We start from the raw sequence: 19,281 nt of genomic DNA on the forward strand, positions 1-19,281 counted from the left end.
ATGATGCATTCCATATCACCTTGAGAGAGAGAGAGAGAGAGAGAGAGAGAGAGAGAGAGAGAGAGAGAGAGAGAGAGAGAGAGAGAGAGAGAGAGAGAGAGAGAGAGAGAGAGAGATTCTGAAATGCCGGTAAAACTTTGCGTTGGTTAAATAAAATGAAAAAGCTGAAAAGCATATTGTATATTCAGAGGTCCTCCTAAACTATATGAATGGATTCCGTTACCCAATTACTGTACCTGAAGCAGCAATAAAAATTAGGAACACCCCAACCATCATCAGTCATTCTTAAATCACTTCTATAATCTTCCGGGTTATTTTCCTTTAATTCTTTCATTTAAGTCATATGGTAAAACCTCTCTTTATTAGCCATGGTTTCACCCATACTTTACAATTTTTCTTGCATATTTCATGCTCGTATTCGTCTTGCAGGAGTGCTATTATCATTATTGCACTTATCTTCCTTTTACTTGGTGCCATGATTTAAAAACACTCACCATATCAGGACACTACAGGACTGAAAGGAACACGGCCACTGCATATTAGCTCTGCCCTCTCAAAATATGCGTAGAGCAAGTCCTCTGCGTGTATGGGCAATACCCAAGAGGACTGGAGCTCGCGCTAATCCCGGCAGGACAAACCCCATGCCAGTCGCGTACGTGTATGGCCGCCTTTAGACTCAAGCCAAGGGTATCAACCAATGCGGGGCTGGGTTCCAAGGAGATAAAAGTTGCCAGGAGACGAGCTTGCTTTGGAAAGGCCTCATTCAGCGTATTTCTAATCTTGACCTGTGTCATCCTCCCTGCAGAGTGTGGCCTGTGCAATGCGGAATATACCATCGGTAATACCAACTTTATGGACATAATTGAGTGGAAGTCTCCTGGTTGGGATCAGGGTAAGAATTACCCGGATGGCTGCACTTGTACATTGAAAGTCCACGTGAGTATTCTTTGTGCTTCCTTGATTTTGTCATCACTGTCATGAAGGGATGACAAGTAAAAACTGCAGCGAAGTTTCTGCGGCGCAAGCGAGTTTTCTGAACAGCGTATAATCAAGGACACCGAAAATAGATCTCTCATTTGGTGGTTCTCGGTATAATGCTGTATATGAGCCTTGGGTTTTACAACTACTTTCATTCACTTCGACCATGAAGACAATATTACTCGTTTAACCGATTGTACTTCATGTGATTATAATCCTTGAATCTCGATCCACCGCCAGGTTAGGTTAGATCTGAAGTTGGCAGTTACCTTAAAAGTTGCAGTTACCTTAAAAGAATAGAGACGTTAAAATCCTTAAAGAAAAAAAAAGATAAACATCGTATCAAATAAGGTTACTGATGATATGTTGAGCTGAGTGACTGCCCACCAGGATTTCTGGTGAGCAAATATAGGAGTGTGCTAATCTATAATCCTTTTATATAGCCCTGCAAATATGAAGGGTAACGTGGTATTTTCTCTGACATGATTGCCTAATACTGCTGGATTTTCAACTTTGTTATTTTTCCAGCAGAAAGTATTGAGATTGATTTTTTTTTTCATCTGCATTCAGGTACGTCTGAGCCAGTGGGGCTACTTCGTCTATGACTTCGCCGCTGGGTCTAACATCAAAGCTTTGAACAACTGCGCCTTTGATCGTATGGAGGTCAACCTCAACGGGAACAAGGATATGTAAGTCCTCATGGGCAGAGGCGTAACTGCGGGGGTGGAGGGGGGCACGGTGGGGGGGGGGGGACATGGAGGGCACGTACCCCACCCTCCTCATTTGAATTTGAGTTCATGAAGCTTGTAGTAAAAGCCTATGCTTAATTTTCATATTATTATTATTCTGAGCCTCCTACATGCCTCTAAAACTCCAAACATTAATTTAATTTTAGCAGAATAGAATATATACTAAAGTTTTACAGCTTAGCCTTTACGTAACTATCAAAAAATATCCTGTCTGCAAGTGTGTAGTAATAATGCCAGCAACCTTAAATACACCAAAGGCCACAATAGCCTGAGAACTGGTCTATGGACGAAGACGAAAAACGGCCACTTCTGTTAACATTTTCGGGATTCTGCTCTGCCCCAAATGCAGTATCATGCATTGCCATTGTGTAGCTCCTTCCATTGTGTAGCCAAGGAGCTACAGATAAAAATAAAAGCTATTATTCTTCTCTTCGTACAGATGGTGCGATGCCGACATGTCTAAGTTCAGCGGAGGAGAGTATACGTATGGCGTCCCACAGGACTACACGTTCACCTTCATTTCGGATGCAGCCGACGGAAACCAGGTGGCGGCAGGATTCAGTCTCACAATCCAAGGTAAAGATTCATCTCTCTTCATCATCCAGCACTCTGTCATTTCGAGGAAGAGTTCAAAGATTCATTTTTCTTCATCACAAGTGGAAGAACAGTCTGTCATTTCGAGAAAGAATTTCAGTCTAAGATCTCCAAGTCAAGAATCAGTCTATAGTAATTCCCAGTGAAGGTTCAGTCTCGAAATGATGGAATCAATTCCGTCAGTTATTGGTGAGATTTCAGTCTGTCGCTTCAAGATAAAGGTTGATTCTAAATGTTCAAGAGAGATATAATAAAATCTAATCATCTTAAGACCAGTGGGCGTAGGTGGGATTCGAGACAAGGAAACAATCCAGAAAATCAAGGATTGTCTACATGCTCATTTTATTTTTTGAATGGTGAACTGAATGATGTCAGTCATTATGATAAATCAATTCATTCGTCTTTCTTTTCTCCACAGCCTACAATTTCGGCCGGCACCTGTAAAGAAGGATGGCTCCTCCACCCCCTGTAAGAAAAGAAACCCGACATAAAAAAGTACCCCTTCCCTTACCCCTACACAAACACCGTCTATCCCCTCCCCAGCCCCCAAAAATTATCTCTAAGGACCAGAGGGTTTGGAAGCACGGAATTGGCATCAACAACTGGATGATAATGGAACTGCTATGGAGATGTTTTGAAAACATTATTGGATCCCCGATTGTTGATGCATAAAAATATTCTTTGGTGTAAAACTACTATGCACTGAGTTAAATCTGCATCTGCTGTATGTCACTGTGTCTGTTGATCTTTGCTGTAATTTAAAAAAAGGCAAAATTTATTGACTTTCTTTAGCTGTATCCAACTGTGATCTAATTGCATTTCCTTTCGTTTTTTTTCAATTGTAACAGAAAATAATTTATTTTAGTTTTCTTTACATTTTCCATGGTTTTACCAATAGCAGAAAAGTGCTGTTAAATCTGTTGTATCGAGGTTTGCTGTAGAGCGTTTACCATGACGTATACTATTTTTTTTTTTTATTCTTATAAACCTGGAACAAAAATTAAGTTAAAGTTTTATCTGCTGTATAATTTGTTGTCATTTGCTGAAAGTAAGTTCTTTTAACACTGGAAAGTAAGAGTTATTAGAACGACGCTACTGAAGCTCTGTAGGAATTGACCTTTGAAAAAGCAAAACTTAGTAAAGAATTTGATTCTGAAACAAATAATCGCAGTGGTATTTCAATGCAAGCTTAATTTGTCTCCTCTTTTGATAAATTTGCAGTTGTTTGATATGCAAAATTGCAAAAAAAATTATTTTAAGATATTTCATTAAATTTTTCCTGTGATTGGAAGATCTATTAGAAGTTCATGAATAGGTCTTTTGTATTCTTCAGAGCTGTAATAGTCTATTACATTTGCATAAATAGACAATCAATTATAATGCAATACTTAGATTATCCTATCTCTTCAGTGCAAATGATTACAGTAATTTTTACATGGGCCATTTCCATTCTTCAAGGATAATGAAATAGATTAATTCTAATGCAAACAAGGCATAATCCAACCTCCAGCTTACTCAGGCACGTGCTAAAATCTATGGTCAAATAGCGCTTTGTTTCACCAAAGAAAATTAAAATTATTAACGCTTTATATCTTATTAGAAATAATGGTTCTGTACTGTTTAGCATGCACATTATTTACTTTTACATTTTCATTCTAATAAAAAAATCATAAATATCCTATCCTTAAATTCCTATAACTTTAACTCAACGTGAAACACCTTTATCAGACCATTTTAGGCTTTTCCATAGGGCTTTCCTACCTCCCCAACAAGAACAACAACAGCGAGAACAACAACAACAAGAGGAACAACAACAACAACATCAAAGTAGTTTGTAGGCTTACTCCCCGAGTAAGCAAAAAAATTATATAAATAGGTCATCACAATTCTTGGGTCATTGACCTTCTTTGACAGAGTAACACAGCAATTTCACTGGAAAAAAACAACCTGTGTCATTACTCATGAATAAAAATAACTCTTTACTTCAATTTTATAGACATATTTTGGGTTTAGTTATTTTGGGAAAGTACATTATTCTACTCAAAGAAGATCTTTACTCGTGGGGGAAAACAATAAAAAAAGAGATTATTTCCTTCAGTCTTTTATTATCCACTTATTATTATTATTATTATTATTATTATTATTATTATTATTATTATTATTATTATTATTATTATTATTATTATCCAACTTAAGACTGAAGGTAAGTTTCTTTAATGCATATATATATGTGTATATATATATATATATATATATATATATATATATATACTATATATATATAACATACTATATATAATAAATATATATATATATATATATATATATATATATATACTATACATATATATATATATAATATATATATATATATATATATATATATATATATATATATATATATATATATATATATATATATATATATATATATATATATATAAGACACACACACACGCACACACACACACATACACACATATATAATATATATATATATATATATATATATATATATATATAATATATACACAAAACAGCAGAGTGAGGTGAAGAGGCCAGAGTCTCTCACCTTAAGGAGCTTTTAATCACTATGCAGAGCGAGGCAGTTCTTTTTACAATTTTCCTCATTAGCTTAGGAATAATTCGGCCGTTGGCATCATAAAAGTAAGCCCGTGTCTTTTCTTAATGGCCTTTTGGTAGTTAATGGAAGAAGAAGAAGACGAGGAAGGAGACGAAGAAGGAATAGAATAAGTTTTAAGAAGGGGGGGAATGAAAAAGTCAAGAGATTAGTGTATGGGGAAAAGAAAGGAAAGTGGACAAATAGAAAATGGCAAACAATAGCTATGGTAATTAATGAGGTTCTGAATATTTCATATTTAAAAATAGACATCTTTCGTCTGATTAAGTTTTTCCTTCAATCTACTTGAATAATAATAATAATAATAATAATAATAATAATAATAATAATAATAATAATAATAATAATAATAATAATAAAAGCCATAAACACATGGGCAGTGCCAGTAATCAGATACAGCGCAGGAATAGTGGAATGGACGAAGGCAGAACTCCACAGCATAGATCAGAAAACCAGGAAACATATGACAATACACAAAGCACTACACCCAAGAGCAAATACGGACAGACTATACATAACACGAAAGGAAGGAGGGAGAGGACTACTAAGTATAGAGGACTGCGTCAACATCGAGAACAGGGCACTGGGGCAATATCTGAAAACCAGTGAAGACGAGTGGCTAAAGAGTGCATGGGAAGAAGGACTAATAAAAGTAGACGAAGACCCAGAAATATACAGAGACAGGAGAATGACAAACAGAACAGAGGACTGGCACAACAAACCAATGCACGGACAATACATGAGACAGACTAAAGAAGTGGCCAGATGACACATGGCAATGGCTACAGAGGGGAGAGCTAAAGAAGGAAACTGAAGGAATGATAACAGCGGCACAAAATCAGGCCCTAAGAACCAGATATGTCTAAAGAACGATAGACGGAAATAACATCTCTCCCATATGTAGGAAGTGCAATACGAAAAATGAAACCATAAACCACATAGCAAGCGAATACCCGGCACTTGCACAGAACCAGTACAAAAAGAGGCATGATTCAGTGGCAAAAGCCCTCCACTGGAGCTTGTGCAAGAAACATCAGCTACCTTGCAGTAATAAGTGGTACGAGCACCAACCTGAGGGAATGATAGAAAACGATCAGGCAAATATCCTCTGGGACTATGGTATCAGAACAGATAGGGTGATACGTGCAAATAGACCAGACGTGACGTTGATTGACAAAGTCAAGAAGAAAGTATCACTCATTGATGTCGCAATACCATGGGACACCAGAGTTGAAGAGAAAGAGAGAGAAACAATGGATAAGTATCAAGATCTGAAAATAGAAATAAGAAGGATATGGGATATGTCAGTGGAAATCGTACCCATAATCATAGGAGCACTAGGCACGATCCCAAGATCCCTGAAAAGGAATCTAGAAAAACTAGAGGCTGAAGTAGCTCCGGGCCTCATGCAGAAGAGTGTGATCCTAGAAACGGCGCATATAATAAGAAAAGTGATGGACTCCTAGGGAGGCAGGATGCAACCCGGAACCCCACACTATAAATACCACCCAGTCGAATTAGAGGACTGTGATAGAGCAAAAAAAAAATAATAATAACAGTGCTTCAGAATTTAACTCGTGTTATCCAGCACAAAGATATATCAGTTAGGGAGTTGGACAGCAACAATAGAGAAAGGAAGTGGGAACGGAGGTCAAGTAAAAAGGCTAAAAAGTGGGCGCAGCTAGCGGCCTAGGGAACGCCTCAAACGCCCTTACGGTAATACCTACAGCGCCCCACGAGAGGTTCACTGACGGTACTATCACCAAACTGCTGAGGACCCTATAAAGGCCAGGGATAAAAGAGAGAGAGAGAGAGAGAGAGAGAGAGAGAGAGAAAAAAAAAAAAGTGCCTTAGTGGCGTGGTCGGTATGGTGTTTGCGTCCCACCTCGGTGATCGCGGGTTCGATTCTCGGCCATTCCATTGAGGAGTGAGAGATGTGTATTTCTGGTGATAGAAGTTCACTCTCGACGCGGTTCGTAAAGCCGTTGGTCCCGTTGCTGAATAACCACTGGTTTCATGCAACGTAAAAACACCATACAAACAAAAAATAAGAGAGAGAGAGAGAGAGAGAGAGAGAGAGAGAGAGAGAGAGAGAGAAACAAAGAAAAAAAGAGAGATGGAAAGAAGGAAAGCTGACGAGAAAGCTAATGATAATGGTGAAGGAAATTCATTAAGTAAATAAACAATGAATATGTCATTGGCAGCGAATGTTGTTTACCTTGCCTGGTCTTCAGCAGGAGTCTTCTTCTTTGGGTACATTGAATTCGCCATCACTTAATTAGCTCATTTTGCATCTTTTATGTTTTTTTTTTTATTTTAGCCATCCTTTGCACTTAGATCTTCCCAGACTACAACGTCTACTACTGTAGTATTATAGTAGTAAAAATATAGTTCTTTCTAATGGTCTTGCCTTTCCTCTTTAGTAGTAAATAGTTCTTTCTAACGGTCTTCCCTTTATTATATAGTAGCAGAAATATAGTTCTTTCTGATGGTCTTGTCTTTCATTTATAGTAGTAGTATATTGCAGTAGAAAGGTAGTTCTTTCTGATACCTTGCCTTTCCTCTATAATAGCATTATAGTGACAGAAATATAGTTCTTTCTGATACCTTGCCTTTCCTCTATAATAGCATTATAGGGACAAAAATATAGTTCTTTCTGATACCTTGCCTTTCCTCTATAATAGCATTATAGTAGCGGTAATATAGTTCCTTCTGATGGTCTTGCCTTTCCTTTATAGTAGTAATATAATAGCAGAAATATGATTCTTGCTGATGGTCTTGCCTTATTTTATAGAAGTAGTATTATAGTAGTAGAAAGACAGTTCTTTCTGTTAGTCTTGTCTTTCCTCTATAATAGCAGTATTATAGTAGTAGAAGAATAGTTCTTTCTAATGGTCTTGCCTTTACTCTATAGTAGTAGAAAAATAGTTCTTTTAGAACTTTGCGCTTTTCTTTTTTGTTTTGGTTTAGATTAATTATCTTTAGTTTACCCTATTTTGCCGTTTACCATAGTATCCCCATCAGCGTTTTAAGTTTTCTTCCTCCACGTTATTTTGAGTTTTCATTTCTGTTTTTGATCCTTGGCCTTTTTATTCCCAGTCTCCTGTTTTCGGTCTCCTTGGAGAATTCCGAGGTGACTTTGGAAGTCCCTGTGCCCATGCATGGCAGGCTGTTTCTAACAGTCTTGCCTTTCCTTTAAAGTAGTATTATAGTAGCAGAAAGATAGTTCTTTCCGATGATCTTGTCTTTCCTTAGTTGCAATTTGTTACTACCTATTATTTTCCCGGAAGTATTATTATGTCAACCGAAGGGGAATTTTTTAGTTGATAATAAATTCGTCGTTTCTTGGGCTCGAACTATAATAGAACGAGAACTGAGGACTGCAGTGACGCGCCTTAAACCACACGACCGTGTGGTTGAAGGCGTGTCACTGCAGTCACGAGTTCTCGTTCTAGCATGGTTCGAGCCCACGAGACGACGAAATTATTATCAACTACAAAATTCCCCGTCGGTTAACATATATGAAAATACATGATTGCCAAGGCAGAGGCAGTTGGATATTAAAGGTTATTTGTAGTTTATATATATATATATATATATATATATATATATATATATATATATATATATATATATATATATATATATATATATATATATTATAAGGGTTAAAACTTTTAATTAAGGTGATGGGTGAAAGACTTTTTTTCACCTTTACCTGAGATAAGCTGTTTCTAATCGAAGGTATCCAGGTTAAGATCACACTTTCTATCGCCTTCGCCTTTGAGTGAATCATTTTTTTAATCAGCACTGGCGTACTTTTTTTCATTAAAAGAAAAATGTTTTTAGATTTATTTGTGTGTGCGTGTGTGTGTGTGTTTAAGAAAAATATAGAATATATGTACTTTTGTTTTTTTTTTAAAGAAAATTATTTTCTATGTACTTTTATTTTTTTTTAAATATTCTGTGTACTTTGGTTTTTTAAAAAAGATATTCTGTGTACTTTTGTTTTCTTGAGAAAAAAATATCTATGGACTCTTGTTTTTTTAGAAAAAATATTCTGTGTACTTTGGTTTTTATAAAATAATATTCTGTGTACTTTTGTTTTTTTTAAGGAAAAAAATATTTTCTAAGTACTCTTGTTTTTTTTGGAAAAAATATTCTGTGTACTTTGGTTTTTAGAAAAAAATATTCTGTGTTCTTTTGTTTTTAGAGGAAAATAAATTGTGTACTTTTGTTTTAAAAAATAGATTCTGTGTACTTTTATTTTCATATAGAATATGCGTACTTTCGTTTTTTTTTAAGAAAAAAATTTCAGTGAATTCTTGTTTTTTTAAAAATATTCTGTTCACTTTGGTTTTTAGAAAAAAATATTCTGTGTACTTTGGTTTTTAGAGAAAAATAGATTATGTGTACTTTTGTTTAAAAAAATTTGATACTGTGTACTTTTATTTTAATATAAAGAAATAGATTACGTGTAATTTGGTTAAAAAAAAGATTCTGTGTGCCTTTTTTTTTTTTAAATGTTGTGTACTTTTGTTTTTATATAAAAAAATAGATTCAGTGTACGTTTGTTAAAAAAAAAGTAGACTCTACTTTTGTTTAAAAAAATAGATTCCGTGTACTTTTGTGTTTTTTATTTAAAGAAAAAATTGAATCTATGTACTTTTGCTTTTTAAAGAAAAAATAGATTCTGTGTACTTGTGTTTTTTCTAAGAGAAAATTACTGTTTGTTTCATTATAAGATAAAAGGCAATTCAAAAAATAGAAATGAATCGGAGATGGTACACCTTTGTGTCTTCATACAACTAACTTATTTATTGACTTCTAATGTAGGTTAAGAAAGGAAAGCTTTATAGAATGTTGTACCAAATCAAAGAAAATCAATAAAAAAGAGATTAGTTAAATAACAAAGGCGTGATCCGACCTCCAGCTTATTCGGGACACAAGCAATGTCTTCCCCTCACGTATAAGTTATAAACATTATATTCTTAAATTTTAACGTAAATTAAAACGTGCTAAAATCTAAGGCGAAATAGCGCGTTGTTTCACTAACGAAAATAAAAATAAAAATGCTATATTCTATTAGAAGTGATTTTTTGTGTTGTTTAACATGCACATAATTTATTTTTTACATTTTCATTGAAATGGATAAATCATAAATATACAATCCTAAAATTCCTGTATCTTTAACTCAACACAAAACACCTTTTTTTGGCATTTTAGGATCTTCCATAGACCTTTCCTACACCCCCCAACAAGAACAACAACAAGAACAACAACAATAACAACAAAAAAGTAGTTTGTAGGCTTACTCCCTGAGTAAGCTAAAAGCTAAAAATCTTTTTTGCTTCCCTAAATATAATTACGTGATCTTTTTTAAGACCAAATCGCCGTTTTGGTTTCATTATCTGATAAAAATAAATTAGATTAAGAAAAATTAAAGAACTATCTATGCCTTTGTTACTCTCTTAGAGAATAAAGAGTTAAGTGATTCTACTTCTGTCTGTAATTTGTTACGTTTAGAATCTGTCACAAATTCAATATCAGATTTAAAGTTAGTCATTTTCACTTTTTTATTTATTTCTAGCTTTTTTTTCACTATTTTATTTTCATTAACTTTCATTTATATTTATTTCATTTGCATTTCTATTTTAGACGAATTCACCAAAATAGTGCTGTGAAAGCCGACGAGAAGTTTCTCCCATTTACGCTGAGTAAAATGCTTTCTATTCTGTTTCTACTTTCGCTTACTCGGGAAGTAAGCCTACAAACTATTTGTTGTTGTTGTTGCTGTTGTTGTTCTTGTTGGGGGAGCAGGAAAGGTCTGTGGAAAAGCCTAAAAAGTTCTGAAAAAGGTGTTTTGCGTTGATTCAAAGATACAGGAATTTTAGGATAGGATATTTATTATTTATTTATTAAAATATAACGTATTTATTCTAATTTTCGTAGGTGAAACAATGGGCTATTTGACCGCAGATTGTAGCACGCAGCTGAGTAAGCTGAAGGTCGGATCATGTATTGTTTATATATATATATCTTGACTCATTTGTTTATTAAGTCACTATCATAATAAAGATATCCTCAAGAGTTCCAGTAATGTACAGATCAATTCTAGGGCTGAGAGCTAAAAGGGCCAATGTCAAAAAATGGCCGATTGCAGTCAAGGCCATCACTAAACTAGAAATTTATCTCTGTTTCAGTGCTATAATGGCCAATGTTATAAGTTAAACAATCACCCCCCAAAAGAAACTTTCGTTTGCTGTACTTACCTGAATTTTAATAAAGGAAGCAATATTTTAAATGCGTTTTCCTGAAAACAGGGTTTTATGACATTGGCCCTTCTAGTTCTCAGCCCTAGAATTGAACCTACGAGACCCAAACGGTATAGATTTTCATTTATTAAAAAAATTCTCAGTTTAATTATTTATCTTTTTTTCTTAATTAATTAGCAAATTCATTATTGATTAACTTACCGTTATAACGCAAGTATCCTCAACCACCTAAATTACATACTAATCAATTCTAATTGCTAGACCCAACCGGTATAAGTCAAACATTTTCATTTCTAAAGCACTTTCGTTATTTATTTATTAGATAATTGATTAATTTATCTATCTATTTCCTTAATTGATTACCAAACTCATTACTTATTAACTTACTTTGATGACACGAGTATCCTCAAACATTCAAATTACATACCGATCAACTCCATGTGCTAGACACAACTGATATTGGGCACAAATTTTGGTTTATTGAATAAATTCTGTATTTATTTAATTAACTATCAAACTCATTATTTATTAACTTACTATGATAACACAAGTATCCTTCAAATTCCACTTGCTAGACCCAACAGGTATAAGATATAAGTTATCATAACTTAAACAAATTATTTATTTATTCGTTTATTTTATTTATTTCTTATCTATCAACAAATCAATTATTTACTTACTTGTTTTGATATAACGCAAGTACCTCAAACGTTCTTATTTTATACCAGTCAGCTGAACTCACTAGGCCCAACTGGTTTAGCGTATAAATTTTAATTTATCAATTAACTCTTTATCTATTTATCTTTCTATTTATTGCTTTATTAAGTAACAAATTAACTATTTATTAATTTGCAATCGTAACAAAAGTATCCACAACCATTCCTATTACTTGCTAGCTAGACCTCACCGATTTAGGTTTATTTGCACGCAATATTGAGCAAACGTCGGAGCTCCTTACGAGAGCGGCCACTAAACAAATCAATGAACTTGAATTCACTGGACAGAACCGGAGGAACGGAACAGTTACGTTATGCAATGCGGATGCAGTTGTGGAGAACCGGAACGATCAATTGTTACGCAATGCAGGTATACGTCTATAAACCCAGTGGAGTGGGGCAATAATTATCTGGAATGCAATGAAAATGTGGGGTGTAGAAAACGGAGGAATGAGAATATCTTATTTTTGTCATGAAGTGCAGACGTACTTCCAGAGTCTAGATTTTTTTAGTCTATTATTTGCTGAGAATCGCTATTTTTTTTACATTGCATTCCGTGAAATACAACAAAAGCAACTTTAGGTTATATACAAATTAAGGGAATCTGAAATAGGACAGATGTGTGTCAAGCTTTAAAAGTCCACTGAGAATCTATGGTTACTACTTTATCAAGAGTAGAGAATTCGCTAGTCTCAATTACCAAGTTCAGTCCGTGTAGCCAAGTCCGAAAAGCATGCCGGTAGTATCAATAAAATGTAAAATAAGGTTTAGACAAGACGAATTTAATAAGTAATAGAGATGCATGCCAGGAGAACAAGTGAAATGGAATAATTATTAGTTATGGAGTGCAGACCTAAGTCTAGCCAAACAGCCTAACCAGAAATGAGTTGCTGTGCAATGCAGATTCACAAAGTGGAAAGTAATGAATGGAACAGTTTTTCGTTGTGCTGTATAAATGTCCATTAATGGACTAACGAATTGAAGAGATTATGATTAGTGACGCTTATGTGAGAGCAGTGGTTCTCAACCTTTATATGACCACGCCCCCTCTAAGAGTCGAACCTTCCTTCCACGCCCCCCTTGCATATGTGAGTAAAATTCCCTCCCAGACTTAGAACAAAAGAGAGAGAAAGAGGGGTTTCGAGGGATAGGGAGGGAGGTCAATAATTACAAAACATTGTAAGCCCAACGAGTAGACTCTAGGAAAGTAACGTTATAAGGCGATACTTTTGTATTTTTCCATAAACTTCTGAATATTAGTTCCTCACTCGTTAAGAGAATAACTGATATAATTAAAGAATTTTTTTTATTCATTTTTCTCTAGGGCTCCCGCCTCCCTTGGAAATTGCTGACGCCCCCCTAGGGGGGCGCGCCCCCCAGGTTGAGAACCACTGTCAGGGAAAGGAACAAAAACTTGCAGCGCAATAGAGTAACAAAGATTTATGTAAGGAGTTCTTATGTACTGAGGAATTGAACAGCCATTTGGTCAATAAGGCACATTCAAATATTGAGAGAGAGAGAGAGAGAGAGAGAGAGAGAGAGAGAGAGAGAGAGAGAGAGAGAGAGAGAGAGAGAGAGAGAGAGAGAGAGAGAGAGAGAGAGAGCAGACTGAAAATTATTTTATACGCGATGCATAAGCTTTGTGGTACTATAGAATTTTGTCTCTATTGGCACTTCAAGATTTTTAACGGACCTGCTCCACTTCGTAAAAAGGATACAGCGTTATGTTCTTTAATCGAAACCCAACTATATAATATTGGGACTAGTACTACACGATTTATTTATTTAATCAATAATGATAAATTTTGCTCGCCGACAATGCTCCCTTCCCCTTGCTTTCGTCCACGCACTTCAGAACGCCGCCTTCGACCTTATCCAGCGGGCGTTGGGGCGACAACAATCAGCCCGCTCTACTAGATGCTGTCTTGGTCCTACCGAGGCAAGGAAGAAGAAGAAGAAGTCTTGAGTGACGAGTGACGACGAGACGACGACGACGCCATCAGTTCACGTTCAGAGGTCGACCGGCTAAGACAACATTGCCAGCGGTCAGTTTCAGTTGCACTGACGCAATGCGAAGATAGTATTCGGTATTGTTCGCACTCAGAGAGCTGGTTGGTCTTCACGTTTGATTATTATCAAGTGATCAAAAGGAGTGTGAATTTGCGTGAGACTTAAGAAACATATAAGTTTGGGAAACTTGTTTTGCGCAAGGACCTTTCTTTGAAAAGTTACACGGTGTTTTTTTTATTGTCTGAGACTTTGGAGCGTTGAAACAAGGAAAGGTATACAGATTCATTACAGTAAGTTCTAAGGAATTAATGGGTGTATGCATGCTCCGTTTTTATTGGACCCATGAATGAGCTACGTTTATGGATGTTTCACGTATACTTTGCTAGTCTGATTTTTAAATTGCTGAATTTTAGAGATATTTGCAACCAATTCTTCCGCACATCCAAATAATTACATTTACTTTTAATCATTTTACCAGCTGGACAATTCCTACAAAACTATTACGTAAAAAAAATCTTTTATTCAATATTTACTCAAACATAAAAGTAAGCTATGTTCAGAAGCAATGACACATAAATGGAAAGTTCTTTAAAGTTTAAGAAGAAAATTTTTTATTTTCTTTAACACCATAACCTTTCATGCAAAGCAAGTTTTTCATTAAGAAGGGGGGGGGGGCGGGGGCGCCGCTTCCCAATCTACCCTATAACCTATTATTGTCAGTACTAGCGAGAGAGACTTAATTAACTATGCAAATGCTTCATTACCACATATTTTTAAAGTTTGCATTTCATTTGAGAAGACCGCATGATTTCCGAAACACAAAATGAAACCTTCATGAGAGTAATGAAACCACAAAGTTTCAGTATAACTTGCAAACAGCTTAGTGTTATCTTGCGTTCGCCAGAGTATGGAAGGTTCGGTTAGACAATTTGCTTTCTACGATGAAGAATGTTCTTTGCATAATTAATAGGCCTTGTCTGTAACATCCGCTTTGAAGAAGAGTCGATCTTATTCGATACGGTTTCGAACGACATTCGAAACTTTGCAAACCCTACCAACTGCCGTTTATGTACATTTCAGAGCTGGGCAGTTACTGTCGCCGATAACTAATGTACGTTTACAGAAGCAGTCACGCATCATGCTTGCTTATGTAAACAGAGGAAATATTACCTCTAGGAAGCAAGGATGAATTTTCTGTAAAAGTGCGGGGAAGGTTAGGCGACGAAACTTTGTTTCGTCTCAGTTGGGTTGTCTGGGGTGAGTCAGTTGCATCTTCGTAGTCTCATAAATACAACGAGTGGCCCGTACCCAGTTTTTCTTTTTCTATGGGTACAGGGGTCGTTTTTCCCAAAATTGGACCTTTTGTTCTACAAATATCATTGCATATAGAGGTATATGTAAGATGAAATATTTGAAAATGTTAGTTTTAGTTATGATAAGAAGAAAAATTAGGTATGTGGTCTAAGCACTTCTACCCGATTAGATTTTATTCATATTCAAAGTACTGACTTTGGTTAATTAACAGAAAATATGGACTTCCAGAAATTTTTGGGTGGGGTCGTTCGACATCCCCCCACCCCTGCATAGCCCCCACGGCACATGCCTGCCAGGCTAACCTGGTTAGATTCTTTTTGGTGCTACTTTGCCTTGTTATCTACGCGTGATCTGCTCCGAGGTGCTAGTACTAAACACCGAATGGTAAATGTAAAGTAGGCGGCCGCACGATATAGAAATGTATATATATTTCATGTGAATGATGCTAATTATTAAGTTCATCAATATTCTGAAAGATGACTTCGTAAATGATCTGATTACCTAAGATGTAACGTAACTGTTGACTATAGTAGATTCACATCACCCGTGTATCAGATGTCTAGGCCAGTTCCTTACGACGCTCCTGATTGGCTGTTGATAAGCCAATCTCAGAGCTGGAAACTCTCATTCTCTCTCGAGAGTTCACATGAGTTGGATCTATGTTCCACCTCTCCTGAGGGATACGTCTTTCAAAAGTATCCCTCAGGAGAGGTGGAACATGCATCCTGCTTATGTGAACGCTCTCGAGAGTCAGAGTTTCCAGCCCTGTGATTGGCTTATGAAGAGGCAATCAGTAGCGTCGTAAGGGACTGGCCTAGACGTCAAATGCACGGTTGATGTGAATCTACTATAGTACTAAACACGGCGTCCCAAGGAGCTTCCGCCGTGCTTAGTACCAGCACTACGGAGGTGACGTGTAGATAACAAGCCAAATTAACACTTTTTTTTTTTTTTTTTCAAATGAATTTTCTTCATCTCACAGATTCTGACTCCAAGGGATTTCGGCGATCGTTAACTGCAGAATTGCAATACTGTAGACTGATAAAGACTGTTACTGGCTTTAGAAACCCTTGGCAGTGTGCTTTAAGCCTATACATTCAACCATGTAGTACCTCTGTTCGGCTCATCACTGTTATTATTGTTCTAAAGGGTCCACAATAATAAAAAGTGTTAAGAGTTCGTGTATAATTTTTAAAACTTCGCAAAAAGCTTTTGAACCCTTCCCTGGGTTCATCTTTTTTGGACTGAAGATGAACCCAGGGAAGGGTTCGAAAGTTTTTGTAAAGTTTTAAAAATTATACACGGACTCTTAACACTTTTTATTATTGTGGACCCTTTAGAACATTATATATACCCTCGCGATAGAGAGTTTTTCCCTACTGTTTTTATTATTATCATGAAAGTATTATAAGCGTTAGTAAGCCTGTAAGTATGCTTCAACAAGAGAGAAAGCCTATGTGCGAAATTATTATTATTATTATTATTATTATTATTATTATTATTATTATTATTATATTATTATTCAGAAGATGAACCCTATTCATGTGGAACAAGCCCACCAAAGGGGCCACTGACCTGAATTCAAGCTTCCAAAGAATATGGAAATAATAAGAGGTAAAAGGAAATACAGAAAGAGATAATAAATTGATAAATAGATTTAAATAAAAATGCAAGGAGAATAGCATTAGGATAGGGATATATCGCATATTAAGAGAGAGCAACGGAAATCAAAGGAATAAGGATGAACCACCATAAAACTTACTGATGATAGCATTTATTCTCTAGCTACAAGACATACTTTCTTATATTTGTTTTTAAGTATTTTCTACAGGGATTTTACTTTGATAGTGATCAGAAGTGCTTTGGAGAGAGCTAGGGACTCTCAGGTACCTCGTTGAGGCCAACAATAATTTTTCTCTTGATTGAAAATGAATCACTTAAGTAATTACAATATATCCTACGAATATCCTACAAGTATCCTACTAATATACAACAAATATCCAACGAGTATCCTACTCATATTCTACAAACACCCTAAGGGTATCCAACTATCCTACGAGCATTCTACTAATACCCTACGAGTATCATACAAACATCCTGCTAGTATCCTACTTAATAGCCTTTATCTAGAGACTGATACTTCTTTAAGGTCTTTATCTATGAATGGATTACTTGGGGGTCACTATCTGGTAAAGATCACCATGGACCTTCCTTAGATAGAAACCCCAACAAAGCTAGGATGTCGCTGTCTAGGACTAATATTTGTATGGGATCTCTATCTAAGATTGGACTTACTTGAGGGTCACTGCATCGCAAAGATTCCTAAATAGTGACCCGCAACAAGGCCCGGTGGTCATTATCTAGTACTGATATTTCTATAGGTTCTCTATTTAAGATTGGACCACTTAGTGGTCATTATATAGGAAAGATCCCCACCGATTTATCAAAGATAATGACCCCTAACAAGTCTCGGGGTTATTATCTAGGACTAATATTTGCATTGGTTCATTATCTAAGAATGGACTACCTTGGGGTCACGATCTATTAAAGATCCTTCCTCGGATCATAGAATTCTATCCGGAACGAGATGAATATTCCACGACGGGCTTTCGGAGATCGTCCCAGACTAACTGCTAATAACAACAATAGACTGCTAAAGTACTGTCGCTCTCAGTTGTTGAAACACTGAAAGACCTACTGACACTTTTAATACTTCCTTAATGAAAATAATGTCTGCAGGAACCCGATATAATATACATATATATATATATATATATATATATATATATATATATATATATATATATATATATATATATAATGACTGTAAAAAATGTTCTGTTACAACAGATTTCCACCTAATAAAAGAAGCCCATCAAAACGCCAAAGTATAGAGAGAATACTATATTTCAGAGACATGCTGTCTCTCTTCAGGTAGATGAATGAGAAAAGTTACAGAAAAGGTGGTATTATTGATAACAAGAGATCCATCCACAGGTAAGCCAATTTAGGAGGATTATCAGTGGGAGTGACCGTAATTGGCTTACCTGTGGATGGGTCTCTTGCTTGAATACCACCTTTTCTGTAACTTTTCTCATTCATCGAAGAGGGAGACAGCAGTCTCTGAAATATAGTATTTCTTTCTTTATATTTTGGTGTTTTTATGTGCTCCTTTTATTGTATATATATATATATATATATATATATATATATATATATATATATATATATATATATATATATATATATATATATATATATATATATATAGACACGTATGTGTGTGTGTGTATGTGTGTGTGTGTTCGTTTGAAGACCGAGAAATAATGGTGGAGAGATCCGAGACAAGAGAACTCAAACTGCTATATGAGAAGACTCAAATGGTGATTGTGGCGCCATGGACCCGCTAGTTAGAACGTAGCCGCTGTGGGACGGTCAGAGAGAGAGAGAGAGAGAGAGAGAGAGAGAGAGAGAGAGAGAGAGATGTGGTTAATGAGGAAGACTTTCATTCCTCTTGTACTAATGACTCGCTCTTAGATGCAACATATTGATACTGGGCCGTGATGTCTCTTCTTCTAAAATGCAATTGCATGTATTATAAAAGATGTATCCTTATTACTTCCTCTCTCTCTCTCTCTCTCTCGCTCTCTCTCTCTCTCTCTCTCTCTCTCTCTCTCTATATATATTATATATATATTATATATATATAAATGTTTATTTCTATAATTTTCAGTCAATTATCAAACGCAGCGAATTTTTTCCCTTCTCCTCTTCTCTCTCTCTCTCTCTCTCTCTCTCTCTCTCTCTCTCTCTCCTCTCTTATATATATATATATATATATATATATGTATATATATTGTATGTATGTATGTCTGTTATTTCTATAACTATTCAATTAATTATAAAACACTGCGAATGTTTCCTTTCTCTCTCCTTCTCTCTCTCTCTCTCTCTCTCTCTCTCTCTCTCTCTCTCTCTCTCTCTTCTAATATATATATATATAT

The 19,281-nt window shown here is 35.6% G+C and overlaps 2 protein-coding genes across 4 annotated transcripts in view; both read left to right on the forward strand.

Annotated features, from left to right (window-relative positions):
• LOC135218509 (uncharacterized) overlaps positions 1–4,413 on the forward strand; it is a 24,496-nt gene extending 20,083 nt beyond the window's left edge. For both annotated transcript variants that reach the window (XM_064254872.1, XM_064254874.1), the window contains exons 5-8: positions 806–936; positions 1,549–1,667; positions 2,167–2,303; positions 2,740–4,413. In XM_064254872.1, the coding sequence (XP_064110942.1) occupies positions 806–936; positions 1,549–1,667; positions 2,167–2,303; positions 2,740–2,765 (413 nt within the window). In that variant the 3' untranslated portion in view covers positions 2,766–4,413. The remainder of the gene's footprint in view (positions 1–805; positions 937–1,548; positions 1,668–2,166; positions 2,304–2,739) is intronic.
• A 9,474-nt stretch (positions 4,414–13,887) lies between these two features.
• The window catches only part of LOC135217855 (uncharacterized), a 56,433-nt gene continuing 51,039 nt past the window's right edge, over positions 13,888–19,281 (forward strand). Inside the window, exon 1 of one of the 2 annotated variants that reach the window (XM_064253870.1) lies at positions 13,888–13,998. The gene's annotated coding sequence lies outside the window, so the exon portion shown is untranslated. Of the gene's footprint in view, positions 14,254–19,281 lie in introns of both variants that reach the window. The other variant, XM_064253868.1, reaches the window with a different exon arrangement.

The sequence above is a fragment of the Macrobrachium nipponense genome, chromosome 9, assembly GCF_015104395.2.
Source record: "Macrobrachium nipponense isolate FS-2020 chromosome 9, ASM1510439v2, whole genome shotgun sequence".
Classification (NCBI taxonomy): domain Eukaryota; kingdom Metazoa; phylum Arthropoda; class Malacostraca; order Decapoda; family Palaemonidae; genus Macrobrachium; species Macrobrachium nipponense.